Consider the following 26,095-nt stretch of genomic DNA (forward strand, 5'->3'; position numbering starts at 1 on the left):
GCCATGTCACCTCGGCGATAGGTCGAACTTTATCGCACGATTATTTGATCAATCTGAAAGGCAGCCTTTTAAAATTGACATGCAAGTTATGAAACAAAAACAATGCAAATTATTTAATAAAATGCCTGTCATGACTTCAAACAGATCTAATACTTATTTTACTGTATTCAAGATAAAATATCCTAAATTTTTTAATATTTCAATTCGTATGAAATGCAATTTGTATCATAGTCACTAAATTTTTTTAATGGTTTATATATCGATATCCATATAGGATGGCTCAATGACCGAGGCGGTTAATGCGTCAGCGTACCGCTCTGGGAAAACTCGGGATCGAATCCGACGGCCGAAAAATTCTACATATATTTTTGGGCTGTTGTCTCAGATATATCGGACTCTGTCCGTCGCCATTCAGTTGCAGCATTGTGGGCTTAGTCCGTGGTCTCTAAACAGAGAAAGTTACCTAATTTCCTATTGACTAATCAGAAATAAGACGAAATTCCGTCATGAGATTCTTTAACCTTGAATAAATACTGTAAGACTATGCGAAAATTTGCCTTTTATTTATTGTTTTCTATTGATTCAACAGTTTATTTATTTATTGTTGCTTTATGATATGTCATCTTTGAGTGTTGCGTGTATAATCAATACCAAAAAAAGACCAATTAAAAACGAGTTTGTTTTTTTGTCACGAATATAAACAAACAGTATTCATCTGTGCCGAGTGGATAAAACTCAGATTCGCACTTTGCCAACGGCTGGCCAAGTGGAGTTTTCGGTTTTCTTCACAAATGTAGTGCCTAAATAGGGGCAATTTTCCTATAAAAAAAATTCTTCCAGGAGGCGTTTACCCTCGGCAGATCTCCTGCGAGTCTCGTTGCTATATACAAACAAGAACAACAACAATAAACAAAAAATTCTTATGTAATACATTACAAAGTCCGTGTTTTCTTTTTACAGTCATATGAATTATTGCGCAAATCAATACATGAAGGTTACATAGGTTATGCATACCTTGCATATATAAAGTTTAAAAAACTTTTAATAAATAATTTTTACATATTAAAAAAATAATACGACTAAATGTTTAATACTTAAGAGTTTCGTATTTTAAAAAATACTGAAATAAATCTGCAATCAAATACTATTCATACCAAATACATATCAAATAGATAGCAGTAATTTACTTTTATTTTATTATCTTTCTCATCCTTTTATAACATTTTCTTGAAGAATCGCTACCTGTACTTTTTTCCTCGCTTTTTTATAGATATGGGTAGTGTTGTGAAAGATCTTATGAAATTTTAATATTTAATTCTTATAAAACGTTTTTGTCGAATGAAATATTCAACTATTTTATTGATATATGGAAATTTTTTACATATGATCTGTCTCAATAGCTTTATTTCTTCCTCGCTGTTTTCCAATTTCAATTTAAGTTCTGTATTTTCCCTAACCAAATTATTTTATTCATTTTTCAAAATTTTTTGCTCACTTTCAGCAACTGTTGAAATCATCTTCACACTGACTCAACATTTCATTATCAAAATTTCTGTACATATGATAAGTGAACATAATTATTAAAGAATACTCACAACTTTCTTCTTCTAACTTTATTTTTCCGGAAGAGATTCATCATTTTGCTGCAATGTCTTCTATCTTTATAGAAGTCGTCAGGTTTGAATGTTTACTGCATATTCAGTGTTGATATTAATTTTACCACGTTTTTACCATAATCTTTTCCATTATTTACTCAATCTTGTTTGGTTTTTTTTTTATTATATTTATTATAGAAGTTGTTTCTACAAACAACAACGCTATACATCATACCCAGCATCTAAAAGATTGAAAATTAAATGTAATTGGATTAATTTCACCCTAAAATAAAAAGTTTGCCAGATTTCGAACAGCTATCTTCAAATAGCATTTAAACTGAAACTTTCATATCGTCAATTTTCTTTTTTCCTGCCATTTATCCCACCGAAGTGAGGTAACCTCCCGTTTACAGGCATCGAGCCTGGCCGAACCCACGACGAACATGGAAAAAGGCCCTCTTAGTGCCGAGAAAATTCGAAAATTCAAAATTAGAAAAAAAAAATATATATATATATTTATCGCCTTATATGTTTCTCACGGCAATATACAAGTCCCTTAAACCTAGTTCCTATAGGAATATTTAAATATCGCCTCCATTTTTTACGTAACACAAGTTTATATACTACAGTATTTGATCGATAACAACAATAAACCGATTCAAATTGATCTATATCTATCTATTTATCTGTCTATATATAGATATATGTTAATTTTTATTTTAAAAATATTATTATATTACAATATCAATTAGTTTATGTTTTTGTTTCCCCAAAAAGTTTGAAAACCAATAGACGAGATCAAGTACGAAAGGCCTATCACGTGTATTAACATTTCCGACTAACATTCCGATGCTAGCTCCCCTAGTGGGAATTTAAGTTATTTTGAATGTTTTATTAATTTAATATTAAATCGAGAAACATACTCGAATTATATATGTACGCGTATTAAGTTTTTAATTATAATACTTAGAAAATTTAAAGTTATTTTTCCTCCGTCGGTTTGTTTCGTAATAGAGACACCGATCACGTGAACGCGCGTCACTTCCGTCAACAAAGTCATGCAGCTGTTATAAGCAAACAACGCAATACTCGATTCTGTCAAGCAAGTCGATCGTGATTGTTCGATGATGCCATTCATAGGCAGAGATTGGAGATCGCCAGGCGAAGCTTGGGTTAAAACGGAAGAAGGTTGGGAACGTAAAAAAATCTTAGAGAAATTGAACCGTACGGTGCAGCAAAGGTAATCAGCTGTTTGCCTCCTCCTTTTTATTTTCCTTTTCTATTCTACAGGTTAATAACAAAACGCGCTTCTGAACGAAATTATCTAAGCTTGGAGTTAAATTAAACGTAAAATGACCATTGATATTCATTTTACCATTTAGATTTATGACACGAAATTAGAGTAACGTTTAAAATACGTTGCATTACGATAAAGCAAGCGTGTGAATTGTGTATTATACGTATATATATTATTAATAGTTACTTAAAATAATAGGAAACAAAGAAAATTTAATGAACTGTAACAAGAACGATATAGTAAGTACAGTACAACCTACGCTATGCTCAGTAGACAGGTTTCGTATCTGACCTTGTCCAGCCAATCTCTAAATCGTTCTGCATTGTAACTGCTGCTAGGTTAACATTAATAAAATATTGACCAAACTTTCTTTTGTCTCTGTAAACAAAATTCGTACCCAAACATCTAAAAGTTATTTAGAAACGGCAAAAATAAATTTACTTTACTAAAAAAAATTCTTAATTATAGTTGTTTTTATTGATATTTGCAAAGCTTAAAGCATTTCGAGTAAATGGAGTATAGCGAACATAGCGAAAAAGCTACATGCGATAAATTTTTTCTTAATTTGAATCTAATTTTAGATTTAATAACTAATTTTTAAACTAGGAATTTTTTTACATATTTTAAATTCTGTTTCTGGTTACTTGGAAATTATAAAAAGTGTTAAATAGCAACAGAAACTTTATTGCTAAAAAATTCTTTAGTGTAACTAAAATTGTGAATTATAAGTCATATATAATAATATATATATATATATATATAATTTTTTTTTTTTTTTTTTAAAGGAAGACTTATATACAGTATATAGTGTGAAGTAAAATATAAAAGTATTGTCTATTTTGAGCAAACACATCATTAAAAAATGTAACTAAAAACATTAAGCTCATTTAATCTTTTTAATGATTTAATTTCCTAAAAATATAGTATAATCAGGTGCAAAATACATTTTTGTAAAAAAAATATCTGCATTTTAATTTAAACTAAAGAACTTTTTTAGAACTTCCCTTGTCATTTTTTTTTTCTTTTTGAATGGGTGATGTAATTTAGTTTAGTTTTTAAAAAATATAAGCATATAAGAAAATTGGTTTTATTTAGGAAATTTGTAGAGTATTTTTAAGCTAGATGTATGCGTGATGTGTAAATATTGTTTTTAAGAGACTAAAGGAAGAAAAACCTAAACATTGTTTGTTTTAAAGCTATTTTTGTTTATTTACCTGAAATACAATATTTTTTCCTGAATGGAGTTTTAGTTGCTATGCAACTGTCTCCAGTGGAATAGATGTATAATATATTCAGAATATTTTTCTATATTTTATGTAGTCTTTTTTTATTATTAAAATACCAAAGAGAAATATTAAATTATATGTTGAAATCCTGAGCAGTAATTATTGCATTTCCAAAATGAAAACCAGATTATACTTAAAAATTTTATTTTTGATTTATGAATTTTTATAAGTTTAGAAAAATAAGTTTCAGAATATGAAGTTAGGTTTTAAAAAAATATAATAATCATGATATCCATTTTTGAAAAAAGAGAAAAATTTTAAAATAAATTAGAAGAAATAATTCTAGATACATTTTAAGTTTCTTCATTTAGATAAGAAATGATCATGTAATTTTTATAAATTTATTTGTAGTAAATTGTTTTATACATCTATTTGTTAAAATTTGAGAAATAATTTGAAATTTTAGCATATGTATAATATCTTAAATATCTTCATTTTTAAAATAATAATTAATTACATAAATGAGAATACAGTTTTAAATGATACAGTAAAACAAAATAAAAATATTCTCATGCATGCAAAACTGATTTTGTTATTACGAAAACAAGTTAAATGAAAATTGTTCTTTTTAATATTAATGTTTTGATATTCATTTTGTTCTTATATTCTTCTCTTTAAAGTGCTGATGGAAATTTTACATGAGTGTTTTTTCATTCAAACAGTCTTGAACGACATTATCTTCTCCATTGGACAAATGCCCAGCTGACAAAAATCTGCTTGTGGCACTTCCCTCTCCTTAGGATGACACTATCAGAGCAGGGGCACCCATACTTGGGGTACATGCCCCCATTTGTCATCAGTTTCCTTTTTCTTAATCCCCAAGGGAGCTCTAAGGTTTCATTTTATTTTAAAATTAATTACTTATTTTCATGACAGAAAACTTTTTTGTCGATTTACAAAATTAAAATATAAAAATATTTTAATTTTGTAATCGTTTTTACTTTTGTAATTTTGTTATTAACTGACAATTTGTTCTACTGGATCATGATTTTTTGGTTGAGTGCCGAGATACCACTGTATTTTACTATAGTGATTTTGATATACTCTGTATTAATTGACTATGTTAATCAAGGGATTCATGCAGGAATCCCTTGATTAACTTCCCTTTACAATGTCCTTTTTCATAGCTTGTGCCCCCTCCTTTTTACTTTTTATAATATACTGGCACTGCTGTACCAGAGACATTGAGGCGATATATGACTTCATCCAGATGACAGGCAATAACTTTTGAGTGGTCTGACATTAACTTCATATTGATGTGCAGAGATGTATATGTGGCACCAATATATTCAAAGGAAAGATCTATCCTGTTGTTGTATAAAAGTATTGAGTAAGTGCCTGGAAGAGTGGTTTCAGCCTCTGATCTCAAATTTTGAATTGCTTTTATAAAAGGAGACTGAATGTATTCTTCTTATTCAGGAATGACAAAGATCCTATGGATGAAACTATTCTTCCAGGCATTTACTCAATACCTTTATATGACAACAGGATAGATCATCTCCCTTTGAATATATTTGTGTAATGTGTAAATCTCTGCATACCAAATCAAAAAACATCAAAACTCAATTAGAAAATGTGTGACTACAATTAACTTTGTGATATTGATACACTAGCAAAATATGTATAGAGCATACAAATGCCAAACAGTTTAAATATAAAAGATTCTACAATCTGCTTTATTGCTGTGAAATGTGCAAAACTAAAAATAAAAAACAAAAACAAAAACAAAAATAGTAGCAGAAATGCATGTTATGTTTTGTTTCTGTAGAACTCAAACTAGGATTTCTAAGCACTCAATATTATGTTTAAGTCCTTGTAGTTGACAGAATTCTTGTGTTGATTTACAGATTACAAGGGCCTCCACGTGTCTAAGGTAGTTCTTATTTCACAAATGCTTGGTAATCTCGCAATGAATCTTGACCAAGTCATTTAATGTGTAAGCAGCCAGGGCTGTAGAGGGGAGTGACTTCTTAATGGCATACTTATATTCTTTTAACTGTGAAATTAAGGATTGTATGATGGTTCCCATATATATCAAATTATGTGCTATCTTGTCATCTGTGATGGATACTGTGTAGATGTCCAAAATTCAAAGTGATCCACTTAGTCTTTGCTATTCCACAGGAGTTTATAAACTATGAATTCCTTTTTGTACACTATTCCCATGCCTGTACCTCTCCCAGTTTCCTTAAGTCTGGTCTACATATGACATTTTACTTGATCATGTAAAACATATCAGACAAAACATTCTGGACAGGCAAACTGATTGGCTAGAGCATTGTTTCCTGGTAAATTGTCAAGTATGTCTTGATATGTAGACACATTCTTCTTGACTGACGTTTTCACCCTTTCATCATTTCTCGACCCATACAGAATGCAAATAATTGTTCTATTTCCTTTTCTTTTCAATAGTTTTTTACAGTGAACATGTCAGACTTATGGCAATGGTCAAATGAATTTTTTACTGAATTCATTGAATTATATCATAGTTATCCTTGCCTATGGAAAGTTAAGTCAAAAGATTACAGTGATAGAGACCAAAAGAATCAAGCATATGTTATTCTGGTAACTAACAATAGTAATTTCCAACAAGTGTTCATATCAATTCATAAATAATTTCACTAATCTTCAGGTTCATGACATAATTCTTGAAGAAAATTCACATGAACAAATCTTCCACTCTTGATCAACCATCTTCTATTGATGGCCAAATGGTCAAGGAGGCAGCCTGCCACTCTGGGGACCCAGGATCGAACCTGAATGGGTCCAAAAAACCCCAGGAATTTTTCAGGTGGTGGTCCATTTGGATATGTCAGGCCTGTTCCTCACCACCTGGCTGCCCCATTGAGGGCTTGGGCAAACCCTTAATGGGCTTGCTGAAAGAGGGCCTCTTAGTGTCTACAGCGTGGAAAGAGTTATAAAAAAAACTCATCTTTTATACCACCATAAAGCAATGAACAACTTTTTTGTTCTTAATTTCAATAGACAATGGAATGATGCTTAAAGCAACCAATGCATCATCCATGATTTTAATGAAACTGAGAGAAAGATGGAAGCAAAAAACATATGTAGTATGGTCATGAGTTTTCATTCAGTTTTATCTGACATTTTACTTGATCAAGTAAAACAGCTGTCAAGATGATACATGTAGACCAGGCTTTAAACATGTTCCTGAGAGATCAGCTATAAACAACATATTCTACGAACCAATGACCAGTGTGCAACCGGTCATTAGTTCGTAGGGTATGTTGTTTACCACACCCTGATGTTGTGTGTAGTTGTTTACTATAGAGCAAGTGTACTTGACCATTCTATAGCCCACTCTGGTAATGTCACATCTATTCAAAGCTAGGGTGTTCTGGAAGTTGTGAGAGATTGTATGATCCTAGGATGATAAGCAAGATGCTTGCTGAGTGTTTTAATGTAGCAGATCTCTTCCTGTCTGTTAATGTCAGGTAGTGGGTTGCCCTTCTAATCAAGACTTTGAAAATAGTTAGTTGTTGTATAATAGATCACACAAGACCAAGAAATAGAGGTTGTATGTGGGTTTCCAAAAATCTTTGTTTTGATTCCATCATAGAGTGTAATAAAAATATCCAAAAAGTGGGCATTACAATTGCTGTCCTGTTCCAAGAGCAGTTTTAATCCATATGGGTTAGTGTTGACACAAATCAAGAATTCCTGTATATCAGGTTTTTTGTTCTGAAAGATAAGCATGTCATCTATGTATCTAGTTTAAATTTAGATGCATATGCTTTATTTTGGCAGAAAGGACTTCTCCAATGATGTTAAAAGCACCTTGCAAAGGGTCTTGGATAGGGGACTGTCCAAAGACACTCTTCTCTTGCAAGTTTGTGGTTCCACCAAACCGGAAGAATGAAGAGTATGTCACCAGGTTCACCAGCTCCAGAACTTGTTTAAAATGGTAGAAGAGAGGCTAACTTACTCTAACAGATAGTTCCTAAGATAGCCAAGGCAGGGTTCCAGGTGGATAAATGGATACAATGCCTCATAAGTCAAAGACAGTAACATATCCATCATTGAGTAGTGTGAAGTTCTGTAATTGTTTTCAATTTTGCCTATTTCACAGCAACATAACAGATTTGTAAAATTTTCTATTTAAACCATGTTTGGTATTTGCATGGTTTTGTTCTATTTCCATTAATATTTGAAAACATTTGATTTTTGGAACATCGACCTGATGTTTCAGTTGTTAAATATAACCAAAAACATTTAAATTTTTTTCAGTTTAATAAAATCTCAAAGTTGTATGTGAATGGATTGCATGATTAATGTCATTAATGCTGATAATTCTCTGAAGACCTTAGAAAAGTTTAGAATGCATTGATAATAATCAATGCATTCTAAAATCTCAAAGTTTGTGCCTGTATTGTCATTTTAAATCTGCAATTACACTCTTGGCCTCATGGACTATATCAAACTTGTTACATTGGCTGGTAAAAATACAACTTTGTGATGATGACATTAAACTATCATTAGGATATGCTGGAGTGTTGTTTATAACTAGCATGTAATTCACAGGCCTTTTTAATGCTTTTTAAGTAGTTCTTCACTTTGGGAACAAACTCATGATTAAATTACTGTAAACATATTTCCATCCATGCTGATTTTCAAGCTTTATAATACACAAAAGGGAAGAAGTTTAAATGTTTAAAAGCACAAGGTTTTTCAGACTTTCCAATTATAGACATAGGCATATATGAATGCCTGATGCATATGTACAAAGTGCTGTTGTGATTTATTCTTTTTTTCTGTTTGAATCCAGGTGCTGATGCTTCTTGTACCAAAATAAATATTTTGTTTGGAATAAGCTTAAAGTTTATACTCTTCTCATCTACATTATAAATTTATTCTGGGTGTAAGCTTTCTACTTTTGCATTTCCTTGAAATTTGTGTATAAATTCAATGGCTGTAGTTGGACTAGCAGACAATTTTTTCTACCTGTCTCTAGATCTTATTCACCATGTCATGTTTTTTTTCCAATCCATCACTTGCAGAAAGTTCAACTGCATTTTTAATTTTGAGTATAGAAACGAACTTTGTGTTGTAATTGTCCCCTAATGTGTTTTTATCCAATACTTCTGCATAGAGCACAACCAAATTGTGTCGTCATTAATTTCTTGTTTTGGTTTCTTTTGGGGGTTTATTTATTTAGTTATTTAGCATATGGCTAAACATCTAGTTAGTAAACAGGATAGAAAGCAAAAAGAACACAAATCACAAATGTAAATCCAAATCAAAAACATAGTTTAAAGCACTTTTAGTCACAACCAGGAAATCACTGTTCTCCCAGATAGGATCTCATTGGACAATCTTCCAATATATGTTGCATGGTTTGTCTTTCTGCACCACAATCACACTGTGGGGATGCAACCTTTTCCCATTTAAAAAGATTGTCTTTGCATATCCCATGTCTTGTTTAAATCCTATTCAACACACACCAAGAATTTCTGGGTAATTCAAAGCCAGATGGTTGCTTTGTAATACAGGGGAGTTGTTGACTTTCCATTGGAGAGACATCAGCCCATAGCTTTTTCCAAGATTCAATAAGGTTGAAATTGCTGGAGTTCAGGGACTTAGCTCTTGAGAGGAGATGTCTTGATCTACATCTGTTTGTTGAGGTCATCGATATCCTGGTGAATCGGAAGTTGTGGATTGCTGAGTATTTTCCTATATACCTTGAGCAGAGCATCATCCCTTCAGAGTACAGGCGGGGATATGACTTTTGGGGTATGTTGAGTTGAGTGGTTTTTTTTTCTCCCCCAAGTCAGTCTGCATGCAGAAGTCATGTATTGACTGTTTCTTTGTTGCAATTAGGTATTGGGTAAAGCAAGGATGCAGAATATTTTCACAGCCCAAAATTTCCTTAGAATGTGAATTGCACAGTACAGTTTTACATTTAAAATATCCCCCAAAAATTGTTTCATGCTAGTATGCAAAATAAAACATTTTATGAATGAATTAATTATCATAAATAGTCATAGCAGCAACTCCATGTCAAGAGAAAATGTGTGCTCTGTGATGAAAAGTGAAAATGTATAACTCTGATTCTTGTATATATAATCACTGACTGACTATATATATATATATATAGGAATCAGAGTTGCCGATTTTTGGAGGTTGGTTTCTCCATCCTCAAAAGGCCATAGTAATTCTGAATATCTGGTTTGAAAGATACTTGTTTTGTTAGTGTGCAAAATTTCAGGTTTTTCTATAAAGAGGTTGCCGAATAAAAAAAGAATTGCAAAAATTGCCAAAAAACCTGTGTTTTCCTGTTTTTTTTTTATCTGGCATTACAGATGCTCCTAGAGAAAAACTACAGGGTCTAGAAGGCTAAACTTTTAAACTTCAGTCTTTCTCATTATCAGTGATGTGTTTGTGAAACTTTTGGGTCAATAGGTAAAAGTTTATGGGGGTTCTCCATAGAGCTATTTTACTTTTATGGCTTTATTTATGCATATAAGATAAAATTGCAGAAAAATGAATGATTTTCATTCAAAATGTTATTCATCATAATAACAGCTAAATTTATGCAAATTAAAACTTTTTATAACTATTTTACTAATGGCATATTGAAAACATTTAGTTGGTGGCCATTGTGCTACCAAGTGCTGATTTAAACTACTATACATCATTGTGTTAGGTCTTGATGTAATAATGCAATCATTAACAAAAAAGGAATTGATATCCAAACAGAAATATCTGAGATGGAAAAATTGCAGAGTGAAAAATTTATGATAATTTTCCGCATTTGCCCATGTCTGTTATATAACATAATTTGATTTTAAAATAGTCAACAGAAAAACAATGAAAAAATAAAACAAAGATTAGAATCTAATTGCAACAAACTAAATGAGATAGAGAAAACAGCAAAATATAATTCATAGGATTATTCCAGCTTATTATTCATTGGTATAAGTTCTTAAGGTATGATTGTATGCATTAGTTCAAGATAACTGATTTTTTTTTCCAAATTTCATATTTTAAAATTTTACTATATACTTGAGTTTAGTCAAGCATCTGTAAGAAATTAACTATTCTTGTAGTAGTCTGACTGAAGAAACTATTTTATGGACCAATTTATTATGTCATTCATCAAACTGTTGTTTTGCATTTTATTGTACTGAATATTTTTCTTTAAAATGATTAAATTTAAATCAGTTTTTTGATAATTAAATAATAAAAATGGAATTCTTTTAGTTGTTAAGTTATAGTATGTTATGTACTGGAAAGCTTTTCCAAGATAAATTTGTTATATCCATTGTTTTTTTATTCTGGCCATAAATTTTAGTACAACTTTTCATAGAGAAATTTTAGATAAAATATTCAGTGGTGTCTTTTCTATAAAAGGAATTATACAGTAGTTTGACATTTTTATAAGAGGGAAAAGTTGGAGTTCCAAGTTTCAAATTTGCTGGAGTTGAACTATTTGTTTACCGACTCCACCACACTGGTGTTTATTCTTGACAAAGGCATAAAATAGGAACTGAATTTATACTCAATGTACCCGAGGCTCAGATTTAAAACTTAAAATTCCTTAGAGGATCACTGTTTTACCTTTTTTTTGAAGAATAAGAGCATGAATAAGTGAAAACAGTTAAATAAAATGATGTTGGAGGAAAATTGCTATTTTTATTTCTTCCTAAGCAAAGCAGTGTAATGTTGGAGTGCCCATATTATGTACTGTACATAGTGGAAGATTTGTTTACATCAATTAGGCAAGGCTGGTGTTTTATCAGAGATACTAAAATGGTAGTTGAATGTATATGAAAAAGCAGTGAAGTGGACAGGACATGATTCATGTGGACTGTCCATTTAAAAAGCAGTTGGTTGGCAACTCTGCTATAAGCAGAGTCAAATCTGACAATTTGATTGTCTTTTAGCTTGCAGCGGTTAGCAAGGGGCACTTGAGCACCGTCCCCAACCTAAGTGATGTCAAGAATGTGGCTAACTCACTTTTCTGGGTTGACACGTTTCTGTTTGGACTTTCACCTTACTGCACGCTCTGAACATTCTTTCCATGGTCAATGTAATTGTAACCCTCGTATATACTTATGTAAAAGGAACTCATGACAACGACTGTTGGACTCCTTCGCTTTCTGGTATCATTCCTCCGGCACAACGACGACAACACTACTCGTGGATGTAATCGGTGATCTCCGCAAAGTAGTAATTTGGATGACGTGACCTCTACGACATAAGATCTGGACAACGTGATTCTAGCGATGCCAACCCAAATTCCAGACTTCATATACAAGAATCTAGGTAGACCTCCCTTTTTCCCTCCATGCCGGTCAAGCAGTCGAACTAAGATGACAGAGCCCGAACCAACCGCCAAAGTGAACAGAGTGGTCCTCAGGTTACCCCCATTTTGGGACAAGGCCCCAGAGTTGTGGTTTGTGAATATTGAGGCCCAGTTTGCTATCTCTGGTATCATGAAAGACTGTACCAAATAATACTCAATTATCTCTGCTCTCAATTCCAACATTTAGAACTATGTGAGTGACATTGTTCTCAATCCACTGGCCGAAAACCATTATGACACACTTAAGTCCCAACTGCCGATTTCTCAGACTTGGAGCAGATGTGAATCAAAGTGCTACTCTTGGCCATCACATTGGGAGATGAAAAACCATCCCATTTACTGAGAAAAATGAGGCAATTAGCCAACAACAAAAATTGGGGTAAGATTTCCTAAAAACCTTATGGCTACAGTGACTGCCACAACAGACTCAGGTGCTCCTGACAGCCTCTGACGATGGTTTAGAAAACTTAGCTACCATGGCTGACAAAATAAGCAAAGTAATGTACATGAGTGTTAACAAAGTTGAAAAGGGCTCAGATAATACCCAAGGCCAGTTAAACGAGCTCCAGACACAGGTAGAATCTTTAAGTCAGAGAATCGAATGATTAGCCTGCTCTCAGGAAAAAGTTAGACAGGGAAGACCATGCTGGCAACAATGCTCAAAGACGTCCAAAGGTAATGCTAGCAACTAGTGTTGGTATCATCAGAAATACAGGAGAGAGGAAAATGCTGCTGTTCCCCATGCTCTTTTTGCCAGTCAGGGAAACCTCTAAGGAAATCACGGACATTGTGATTTCAGACCCAATAATAAGAGCTGTTTATTTATCTTTGACTCTACTTCTAACCATTAGTACCTGGTACATAGCGGAAGCAATGTGTGTGTTTTGCCTTTCTCAAGGAAAGGACGCGGGATGACCTCCACACTGTGAGGATCTATTTGGCAAATGGTACAGTACACCAATATGAACAGATGGTACCAAGTTAGTCACGCTTGGGCTTAATCTCTGCCACCATTTCCAGTGGCCATTCGTACTAGCCGACATCAGTAAGCCGATTATAGGTGTTGATTTTCTGCGGCACTGCAGATTGCAAAGTGACCTAAAAGGCACATGTCTCCTCGATTCAATTACAAACCTATCCACCACAGATAAAAATACTGAGACAAAAATTCCCCAAGTAATGACATTTTCCACCAATTTTCCATTTTTTGTGTACCCTGACATTTTCCGCCCTTACCCCACAGGGACACCCAGGGTGCCCAAACACCACTCTGTATACACTGCATTATAACAAATGGACAGCTGGTATTTGCTAAACCCCATTGACTGCACCCAGCCAAACTTGCAGTGGCTTGAAAAGAATTCCAATATATGAGGGAGATGGAATTTGCAGGCCTGGCACCTCCAACTGGACTAACCCCTTGCACATGGTGCCAAAGACAAACAGTGATTTTAGACCAACGGGTGATTACCGAGAGTTGAATTGGATTACTATCCCCAACTGTTACCTGTTACCATCTGCAAGACTTCTTCTCTTCCTTATGTGGTAAAACCATATTTTCCAAGGTTGACTTAGTCTAGTCTTAGTGACTGGTGCTTACAATCAGGCACCAGTACATCATGACAACATCCCAAAGACTGCGATCACAACCCCTTTTGGTCTTTTTGAATTTGTATTCATGCCATTCAGTTTGTCCAAACTTTCCAATGATTCATTCATGAAGTACTCCAGGGACTCAACTTCACCTTTGCATACCTCAACGACATTTTAATTGCCAGCAAATCTAAGGAGCAACATGAAAAACACCTGGAGATCATTTTCCATCGCTTATCTGAGTACAACATCAGAGTAAATCTGAGGAAATGTGTATTGGGAGCCCCAGAGCTACTGTTTTTGGGATATTTAGTTAGCAAGGATGGCATTAAACCACTACCTAAACATGTAGACCCTATATTAGTGTATAAAATTGCGATGACGGTTCACAAGCTCAGATTTTTCTGTGGTTACTTAACTATTATTGTAGGAACGTCCCAAATGCACCCTGAGCACAAGCCCCACTAAATGAATTATTAAAGGTATCAAATCTTAAATCCAACAACAAAATCCAATGGACTGAGGAGACAACCAATGCTTTCCATCACTGCAAGGAGAAATTAGCAAATGCACCTGCACCTGCTAGGAACACACCCAATCCAAACACACAATTGGCACTTTTTACCACCGCAGTACATAGTATCTCCTTGAGCTTTTACTATTAAAATAAACATAAAATGGAAAGAAGAAACTTTGTAAGCAATGACATCATTCGAATATCTGACTTTTCAATGTTATAGTACCTGAAGAAGGCCATTTAAAATGGCCAAAAATATTTGTTCTCCTACCTAATGGACTTAAGAAACTGCTAGAGAAAGAGTGAAAGGTTTTTGTGAAACTCATGGAAAATTTATATTATAATTGAGTATAAAAAAATATTAACCTCAAATACAAGTATCACCAGTGTTGTGAAATATCTTCTCCATGAATGCGAAACTTTGTATTACAGATATTTCTAAATCAAATAACAAGCTGGATTTATTATTGGGCTACAATTGGCTAATGTACAAATGCTATGTAATTTGGACTAAAGTAGGTTGATTATTTATGTTGTTAAATTTTTGAAACCCATTTATTAATTTTATACCTGAATTTTGTACCAGTATAAGTTTTTTGGAGGGTCTATCTTAATTTGCTTATGATGTCCCATTTTCTCATATGCATTTTATAAAATAACTATCTCCTTAACACTAGAATGGCTGGCTATTTTTGATAATTAAAACTTTCTTGATTTTGTTTACTGTTCTCACAATAGTTGTATTTAAATTTAGTAGTCTTTTGGCTAGTTTCTCACTAGTGAAGAAATTGTCAGTAGTAATGTTTTTTTTTACTTTTTTGTAAATGGTTTCAAAAGTCTTAGAACAATGTTTTCTGATAAAATTTGGTTCACTGGTCTCATATTGCCTTTTCTTAAGTGTGGTAAATCATTGAACACAGTTAGTTTCGGTATCAATTACAACTCAAAATTTTATGCCAAATTTATCAGGTTCGTTTGCCATATATTGGGTTAAATCGACATCTAACTTCTGCTGGAAAGAGGAGTTTATCAATGAGTTATATTTTCACTTGGCATGAAGCAGACTTTTATAATTGTATACAAATTTATTTCATATGTCTGAGACTTAAGCAGACTTGTCATGTAATCTTTATATTTGATGTCAAACTCAGAAATTTCATTATTTCTTTGAATTTATTTTTAGACATGGTTTGCCCTCAAAAATGCTTGATAATATTGGTAAAAATGATGAAAGTAGTGGATTTTATAATAAGTGGAAAAGCAAATATAAACAGGATGTGTAATGTAGAAAATTTAGAATTAAATCATTATATAAAATTATAATGGTCAATTTGACCAATAGTGGCTGTTTTAGATAGAAAAGTGTAAAAAAAAAAAAAAAAAAACAACTCAAAGAATAAAACAAAAATTAATTCTTGGATACGTTATTTCTAATGGCATTTTATGTGAACTTGAGAACTTGCTAGATCCTAGTAATAAAAATGATGTTTCCAAAATTTTTTAAAATGAAGATAATCAGAATGACCAATCTGTCCAGTCTAGTGTTAAATGGAAACTTTAATGACTTTTTCACACAGTACAGGAGCATGTTTTAAGAAATCAGGGGTGCAGACAATGAAAAAGTTACGAATTATTGCTCAAAAAGAAGGTTAATAAGATTGATTGATTTATTCAAAATATTGATTTTAGCATGAAAAATTTACATAGTATTGAAAATTATCACATTTTGTAATAAATATGGTTTTTTTTTTTTTTGCATAGTTATTTGATTATAATATATCTTTGTTCAGAAAATCAGCCAGTTCTAGATGCAGAAAATTTCAAACCATGCTAAGAGTAATGGATCATTTGTTGCAACTAACAATGGCTTTGTGTATTGGATGGATTAAATGGATTATTAATGCATCTTTTAACTACTGATGGTTTACAACTTTTTGTCTATTTTTAAATTTGGTATAGTCAGATGCATAAAAGGATTAAGAAAAATAATATGTAATGACATTATACAAATTTCATGTAAAATCTTTAAATTTAAACTTTAAAAATTTTTAACATAGAAGCTAAAGAAATAACACCTAAATGCAATTTCCAGCAAACAACGAGGATTGTTTGAACGTTTTTGGCCATAATTTATCAGCCACAATTTGGCCACAAGTTATATGTTTGAACAGTACTTGTTGTTTGCTGGAAATTGCATTTAGGTGTCATTTCTATGACTATTACAGTTTCAGTTTATACATGTAACGTTTTTTGGTTTTGTTAAAAATTTTTCTTTACTATTTAAATGAGACTAATTTCTGGAGCTCTGTAATTTAAGCTCTGTTTATAAAAAATATTTTCACATTGCTTCTCATTCCAATTAAATGAAATTTTCTGTTTTTCTTTCTTTTGTTGTCAGACAATCAGAACCTTAAAACATAGTTGTCACACAACTCTTTTTATATACTTTTCTTTTCAGGTGAAGTATTTTGATCCCATACTATTCCTGTTGCTTGTTGCCACTTTTATCCAATCAGAATTTTCAATTTGTCTCATCCTCATTTAATTGTGCACTTTTTTTATATTATTGATCTTAGATATTTCAATATTTGGTCTTTTATTATTTCATTATTTTTAATTATATAAAAAATAGTTAACTATGTAGTTAACTAGTAGTAAAGTTGCATTGCCTTTTATACTAGTAGTTAAGTGTGTAAATGTCATTACTTTTATAAACAAAGTAGTTGGTAATACTAGTTAACCACATTTAAACTACTCAGAAATAGAAAAAAAACATCAGAATTGTTATTTTAATCTAGTCTCTTTTCATTTCATCCTTTATCATCTGACATTCTGCATAATCTTGGTGTTAAAATTTTTTCTGATGAGAAAATGATGTTTCACTGCAGCAATACTGGAAATAGTTTTGTATTTTAAAAATTATTCTTTGCCTGCCAATAGTTGTGTAATACATTCAAACTAGGATTGGATTGATGATTTAAGACAATATAATCCTTAGGAAATCTGCCAAGGGGGGAGAGACTCCCAGGAGGACTTTTATTAGAAACAGAACTCTATTTAGGTGTTAGACAAAGAAATCTCAGAAAACGCCATGTGCCAGTCTGTTGACTAGATGTGAACCTGTGACCAACTATCAGTGTTTAGTGGTTTCAGCCAATTTTGGGTCACTCTCAAATTAACATTGTTATTTTCTAAATTTTCAATTTTACCTGAAAATTCCTGTCAATTATTTCAATTCAAGGAGTAGAGTATAAGTAATAACTCAATGCAAATACAGTACATTCTTAAAGTCCCTCTGCAGTGGTCGGGAAAATGAAAAGAACTGCAGGGAACAAAGTAATGATATCTCAAGCAGACCATGTGTCAAGAGGTTAAAGTAAGTTATGACATCATCAATTGGCCAAGACATATGGGTGTTGCCCACTGTGGAAGGACTTTGATATCTGGATGGGAGTTTCTTGACAACTAGGGCCTCATTCATTTTTACGTCAAAACTAGGTGACCTATAACAATAATAGCTAATGAATGGAAATTATTTACTTACAGACAGATGCATTTTTTAAAATGAACTCAGATTGTAAAGAGAGAATTCCTTGAAATTCTTTGAAATAAAAGACATTTTTCCAGGAAATCCTGGAATATAGGACATTTTGGGTACCAACACAAATTGTCAGGACAACTGATGGGGCCGAGGTACAGGAACATGTGGTCATTTTATGATTAACTCTGCAACTTTTTTTAAAACTCTTTTTGTACTGTGTGCACTGAGGGTTTTTTTTTTAGCAAGTTCATTATGGGTTTGGTTTGGTCCACAATGTAATAGTCAGGTGGTGAGGGACAGGGCCCGACATACCTGGAGGACCACTGTTCCAAAAATTTCCGAGGTTTATCAACCCTTCCAGTTTGATCCAGAGTTCATCCGAGTAGTAGGCCACCACCTTGACTGCTTGGCCATCTGGCTTCAACTTAGCAATTAGAAGGCTATGTCAACACGTTAGACATTCTCCTGAAATTATTTTTCACTCATTTAATATAGCAGATTTAGTAAAGTTCAAATATTCTGAGATCTCTTCTCTTCACTAAAATGTCATCAATTTGTAACTTTGAAGTCAGTCTTTGAGGAAATTTTTTTTTGTTTATTTTATAGAAGCAATTTATCAGGACTAAGTTGTAAGATTTACAAGGTTGAAGAATCATCTCTTCATCTTCACTTCTCTTACCATACTGGAGGTGCTGCTTGCATCGTTAGTGTTAGTGATTTTTGTGATGATTTCAACTATTTACAATTTTGATTGTGAAAATAGATAGTATGTTGTTATATAATAAGTTATTCTTTTACTAATTGTCTTAATTTTATTGATTTTTGGGATGCAATTTGAAAAAATTATAACCTATAAATTCCCACTGTCGTCCTTCTGTCGTTCCTTAATCTTGAGTTAGATGAAAGACAAGACCAGATATGGAAATCTTATGGGGCGGAGGCCCCGATTTAAATATATATGAACTTTCGTGAATATATAGTCACGTTATTTCGATTCAAACATTTCCCCCGAAAGGAGTTTGATAGATGACTAGCACGACTCTATTATTAAAGGAAAAGTATGATGTACAGGGGCAAGCCATTACTAATTTGGGGTGGAGAGCATATATTTTAAATTAAATTAAAATATATGAGCAATTATTTATTGTGGCATCGTCACAATGCCGGGCTGCAATTTTTAATCATATTTTAAATTTATTTATGTACTGTACATACTACTATTAATTAGTGATGAATCAAATCTTGGCGTATTGTCTCCGAATATTCTTTCTTCTCTTCCTCTTCCTGATGTCAAGTTAGTCTCTAAATTATTTGGAATGATTTGTGGTGTTTGGCAGTCATAAATAATTAAGACAATTAAGAAAAGTACTTGATAAAGACATTTAAAGGAAGTCCATGCATCTGTGCGTATTCTATTTTCAAAATTTCGCACAGAAAAACACACGTTATAGATGTCGATTTTAGCAATATTCTGGTAGTTTGAATCCGGGGTGGCTATAGGCATAGTTGCACTCTTCCGAGGATTTTCTCTAATAAAGCATGATACTTAGGATAGTAAAAATTTTGTAATGAATATTGTTTCCTTCCTACACTCTCCCCTAAAGATTCCGGATCCGCTATTGTTTGTAAAGCGGATCCCTTTCTGCCATTTTTAAAGAACAAATTAAATACTTAGAACGTTTCTTTGTTAATAAAAGACAGTCTTAAAGATTTTCTTTTCTGTTTAGTAAAAATAATAAGTTTATATGGGTAGGAATCACTCCAGGCCCGAGGAAAATTTGCCAGCTCTCCCTCTTGACGCTTCTGTTTTCGCTGGATTTTACCGTTTTTTTTTTTTTTTTGTTTTTTTTAGACACTAGGTTGGTTTGGTTTTATTTATCTACGACAACGTGACACAGGCGATCAGCCGAGGAGGAGCGCCTCCCAGGAGATCTTTTTATGGAAAACTGCCCATATTTAGGTGTTACTAACGTGAAGAAAACCCGGAAAACTCCACGTGGAAGCCCGTTGGCCAGATGCGAATCCTCGACCCAACTACTAGTGTTCAGTGGTTTTATCCGGCCATCGGTGGGCTCAGACACTCGCTACTCTTGAAATACTTAAATTTAATTAAATCGGATGTATTGACTATAATAAATATAGTTAAATTTAATTGCTACAAGAAATTTTTTAGTGGACGTCGCAGTTCTTATTTATTCCTAATTACGAGAGTTTAATAGTTGGATCTGGAAAGACACGTTTGTTATGCCAATGACGACGAACTTTTAATACTATGATATGCTAATGCTAGAATCCCTCTCTTTAATCGTTTACAATACGAAATTAGAAGGTCTCCAGACCGTTTAGCGGCTTTTGTAAGATGACAAAAGCCGCTAAACGGTCCGATCCCGTATTTATCCGAATCTCTTCCTTTTAAAATATATTTAGAGAAGGCGATTTCGGTGGCGGCGAAATTTGTCCGGCGAGAGCGGTTTAATCCACCCTCTTGTTTTAAGTCGTACTGGACGCTGGGGTAAAATTAGTAGATTAGGGGCTGTCGGTAAATGACGTCCACGCTGGAAGGAAGGGAGGGGTGATAACAAGTCAGACAAAGTGTTGAACTTCAATGGACGTCCGTTTTATTTCATTAAATCATACACGATTTATACATTTTATTATTCTGTAATACAAACAACACCTTAATGCTGAGAACCTTTAAATTTAATGATAAACAAACGTTTTCAGCTCATTCCATGAGCCATCTTCAGGTTACAACATTCGAATACTATGTCGAATAAGCAGTTCAAATTGAAATAAATAGAACTCACGCGCGTTGCTAAACTACGCAAAACAAAAAATAATATAAATAACATAGAAAACAAAATAAAATAAAATAACATATGCCCATGGTACATTTATACATTGTAAAAAATCCATAACTCTCTAGGCAATCATTTTTTGCCTAGTTAATGCCTTCCTGTGACTTTTCTAATTAGAAACTTCCATGCTGACGGTAAAATCGTCGCATCCTTGTAATTTAAGCATTTTTTGGTTAAGCTGGACCTATAAATTTCACTTTTTCGGTTGCAGCCGCCAGTGTCGGTGAACGTATCGGTGTTATAATCCTGGCCTCTTCCCATTTAACCACGGATCCTTCAGCCTGCGCCATTTTTGCCAACGTTGTTGTGCATTTACCCTTCGCCACATCATATCTGTGTTTCTTAATCCTTTTACTTAGGCTTCTCGTCGTGACCCCGATGTATTCTTTATCAATCCTTAATTGGTCGTTGCTGTACGGAATTGAGTACACTCCTGGTTGCTCATTCGGTTTAATTCTATCTTTGTCGTTCCTTAATAATTTATAAATCGAGAGAGCTCTTTTGTACACAATAGTGCTGTTCCTGTGGCCCGCTATACTCTGCATAACCGAGGATAGACGTTTATTATACGTGAATTTCGTGATACCGTTTGTTCGATCTCGTTTTTTCTTGCTTTCTTTAGGATTCTTGTAAGCAGCAATCAAACGCTCAATCGTTCCAGGACCAAATCCCAACATCCTAGCCACTTGCCTAATTCTATCCAGCTCCCGCATCGTATCCATTATGTTAGAGCAATACTGATACGTTCTTCTAATTAAAGCTCTAAACGCTGATAGCTTATAAGTAATAGGATCATTCGATGTTGACGGTATATATAGAGGGTCGTGTGTAGGTTTGATATAAACTTTGGTATTGCATTTAAGAACGGATCAATAGACACGAATGTCCAAAAAATGCAATTCGTCGCTACTGACTTGCTCCAAGTTTAGCTTCAGGCCATGATCGTTGGAATTCATGGCACTTAAGAATTGTTGTATTCTTGTGTGGTTCCTCCATATAATAAGCACATCGTCAACATACCTTTTGTACATGATTACGTCCTCCTTGAAGTTGATAAGAGTGATGCGCTCCATTTTTCTTACCACCAACTCGCACAGCAAACCAGACATTGGGCTGCCCATCGGGACACCCTTTAACTGTTTATAGACTTTACCCTCGAAAACGAAAAACGACTCAACGCATAACAGACTTGCCATCATCTCTAGGTCTTTACGGTATTCTACCGCCGTTGGATGTAAGCCATATAACACTTCCATTAGTGCATCAAAACATGAAGATGGTTTGATTGACGGATACATGCTCTCGAAGTCCATTACCGACCTAACCTCGTTATCCATTAACGCCAATTCCTGCAGATCCTTTACAACATTCATCGGGTTCTTTGTAACAAAATGGTGATCCCCAATCAACTCCGACAAATATGAATGCATACGCTTTTCCAGTTTATACGTGGGGCCACACGTATTACCACTGGCTAATCCTTGTCGGCTTTGGTCTTCGCGAAACCAAATATGAATGCATACGCTTTTCCAGTTATACGTGGGGCACGTATAAACTGGAAAAGCGTATGCATTCATATTTGTCGGAGTTGATTGGGGATCACCATTTTGTTACAAAGAACCCGATGAATGTTGTAAAGGATCTGCAGGAATTGGCGTTAATGGATAACGAGGTTAGGTCGGTAATGGACTTCGAGAGCATGTATCCGTCAATCAAACCATCTTCATGTTTTGATGCACTAATGGAAGTGTTATATGGCTTACATCCAACGGCGGTAGAATACCGTAAAGACCTAGAGATGATGGCAAGTCTGTTATGCGTTGAGTCGTTTTTCGTTTTCGAGGGTAAAGTCTATAAACAGTTAAAGGGTGTCCCGATGGGCAGCCCAATGTCTGGTTTGCTGTGCGAGTTGGTGGTAAGAAAAATGGAGCGCATCACTCTTATCAACTTCAAGGAGGACGTAATCATGTACAAAAGGTATGTTGACGATGTGCTTATTATATGGAGGAACCACACAAGAATACAACAATTCTTAAGTGCCATGAATTCCAACGATCATGGCCTGAAGCTAAACTTGGAGCAAGTCAGTAGCGACGAATTGCATTTTTTGGACATTCGTGTCTATTGATCCGTTCTTAAATGCAATACCAAAGTTTATATCAAACCTACACACGACCCTCTATATATACCGTCAACATCGAATGATCCTATTACTTATAAGCTATCAGCGTTTAGAGCTTTAATTAGAAGAACGTATCAGTATTGCTCTAACATAATGGATACGATGCGGGAGCTGGATAGAATTAGGCAAGTGGCTAGGATGTTGGGATTTGGTCCTGGAACGATTGAGCGTTTGATTGCTGCTTACAAGAATCCTAAAGAAAGCAAGAAAAAACGAGATCGAACAAACGGTATCACGAAATTCACGTATAATAAACGTCTATCCTCGGTTATGCAGAGTATAGCGGGCCACAGGAACAGCACTATTGTGTACAAAAGAGCTCCCTCGATTTATAAATTATTAAGGAACGACAAAGATAGAATTAAACCGAATGAGCAACCAGGAGTGTACTCAATTCCGTACAGCAACGACCAATTAAGGATTGATAAAGAATACATCGGGGTCACGACGAGAAGCCTAAGTAAAAGGATTAAGAAACACAGATATGATGTGGCGAAGGGTAAATGCACAACAACGTTGGCAAAAATGGCGCAGGCTGAAGGATCCGTGGTTAAATGGGAAGAGGCCAGGATTATAACACCGATACGTTCACCGACACTGGCGGCTGCAACCGAAAAAGTGAAATTTATAGGTCCAGCTTAACCAAAAAATGCTTAAATTACAAGGATGCGACGATTTTACCGTCAGCATGGAAGTTTCTAATTAGAAAAGTCACAGGAAGGCATTAACTAGGCAAAAAATGATTGCCTAGAGAGTTATGGATTTTTTACAATGTATAAATGTACCATGGGCATATGTTATTTTATTTTATTTTGTTTTCTATGTTATTTATATTATTTTTTGTTTTGCGTAGTTTAGCAACGCGCGTGAGTTCTATTTATTTCAATTTGAACTGCTTATTCGACATAGTATTCGAATGTTGTAACCTGAAGATGGCTCATGGAATGAGCTGAAAACGTTTATCATTAATGCTGAGAACCTTTAAATTTAAAGTGTTGTTTGTATTACAGTTTAATAGAGTCTGAGTGAAAGTAGAACATTTTATTATTCATGAAGTGATAAAGATTTTGAGGGTGGTCGAGTTTTTTTTTGGTCGTCCGAAAGGAGGAGGGGGTTACGGAAACTTGGACAAACTGGGACGTGCGGGAGGGGGAGTAAAAATTTGTAGAAAAAGGCAAAGATAATTTACGGACAATCCCTTAGGTCCTAGGGTTCACATGGAAAAATTTATATTTATGATAGAAAAATTTTCTGATTACAGTGTTTAATTCTCCGATTCGTTTTTAAATTAATAAAAGCGTCGACCTGAGGAAATTTCTTAACTTTCCGTCGTAAATCGAGCCGGGCGATCGGAAACTGGTTTGGCTGTCGGTTCCTTTTAAAAATATCCATTCCCAGTGATGGGAGGGAAGTGACTCTGGTTTATTTCCGTAATGAAAAGACGACGATAAATATGCCGGCGATTTGGAATATATCGGAGAGCGGAGAAATAACTACGGCGCGCCGATTATCGTTGGCTCTTCGTTAACTAATTAAAAATCATTTGTCCATCGGCTTAAAATAATTCGGTGGGAGAAGCTGTCCTTTTCTAAAAGCTATCTTACGGTCAAACGATTCTTTTCGGCTTCTCTTCCCTCACGCTTCCTCATTCGTTACGTAATTTGACCTACTGGCAAAAGACGGAAAACGGCCGCACGATATTTCTAGAAACGATTTTCTGATCTTTTCCGTCGATTCGTATACGAACCGGCCATTGTTTCGGTCGTCGACTATTGTTGTTTCCCTATCGGTCTTCCGGTGCTGATTTTACCTACTTCCTTTCTTCCAGTTTTCTCTTAAGTTTTCCCTTAGATGCCAATCTTTGGCGCGTGACGTCGAACGTCCGACGTTAGTTATCACCGGGAAAAATGAACGTACGGCATCCATTGGATGGTCCTACGTAAATTACTGAGCTATGGAAAATTTTATTTTTCGTTTGGTCGCTAACTTTCGTTGGGTGGTTTGTATCGGGCACTTTTTGATAATAAAAACTACCGGTTAATTAATTAACAATTGTCTTTATTCGATCCGTAATAAAACTAGGGTGACGACCGAAACCAAAATAAGTTAAACAACGACGAGTAAGTTCGTATTTCCCTCCTAGACGCCCTCTTAAGAAGGTTCCAACAGGTGGAAAGACTTCGTCCATTTAACATCGTTTTTGATCCGCCCGAGGGTTTGGCGATATTTGTACCGGCGGCCCGTCGGTGGCCGGGCGTAAAGGTTTCCGCTCCGACGAAGAAAATAAATCGTCCGGAGGTGTTTGAACCTTCGAAAAGGAGATAAGAGTTAGTATTTAACCGTTTCTATTTGTACGCCGCGTTCTACATAGGAGGATGACTCATCTACGTGCCGGTAGGAAAAGGTCGTTAGCATTTCTCGCTGTCCCTGGTCTACATTTTACCTCTCCGCAGTTCGATAGCCTCGTCTAATTCTGCCGTCCTTACATATTACCTGAACATTTAACGATGTTCTCTTCCCAACTCTCGTACTCACAATATATGATTTTCCCTCTCTTTGTTTTTACACTAATTAAATTTTTTCCGAATTCCGCTCTATGACGCGACGACGAAACGATTATTAGCAGTAGAAAAAGCCGCCCGAAGGACACGGGAAGAACCGAAAATTTAGATCCGTATTTAGAAAAATCGTTACGCCGGTACTTTAACGTTTTCGCATAAAGGTTTTCCGAATCTTCCGAATGTGGGCCACGGTCGCCACCCGTCCGGTGCGGGAAAATCCGGTTTCGTTTTCCTCCGATCCCCGCCCGTCGTCGTCGTCTCCCGGTAGACTGTTCCTAAGCGCTTAGTCATCCGTTAGCCTTTTACGCTCGTTCCTACGTCATTTCTGTTTTTTTTTTT

At 34.5% G+C, this 26,095-nt stretch overlaps 1 protein-coding gene across 1 annotated transcript in view; it reads left to right on the top strand.

The window, feature by feature from the left end:
• The first annotated feature begins 2,621 nt into the window (after positions 1–2,621).
• LOC136985994 (F-box only protein 25) overlaps positions 2,622–26,095 on the top strand; it is an 81,015-nt gene continuing 57,541 nt past the window's right edge. Inside the window, exon 1 of the mRNA XM_067283428.1 lies at positions 2,622–2,835. Coding sequence (XP_067139529.1) covers positions 2,720–2,835 — 116 coding nt within the window. The 5' untranslated portion in view covers positions 2,622–2,719. The remainder of the gene's footprint in view (positions 2,836–26,095) is intronic.

The sequence above is a fragment of the Centruroides vittatus genome, unplaced genomic scaffold (genome assembly GCF_030686945.1).
Source record: "Centruroides vittatus isolate TY-2023 unplaced genomic scaffold, ASM3068694v2 contig_986, whole genome shotgun sequence".
NCBI lineage: Eukaryota > Metazoa > Arthropoda > Arachnida > Scorpiones > Buthidae > Centruroides > Centruroides vittatus.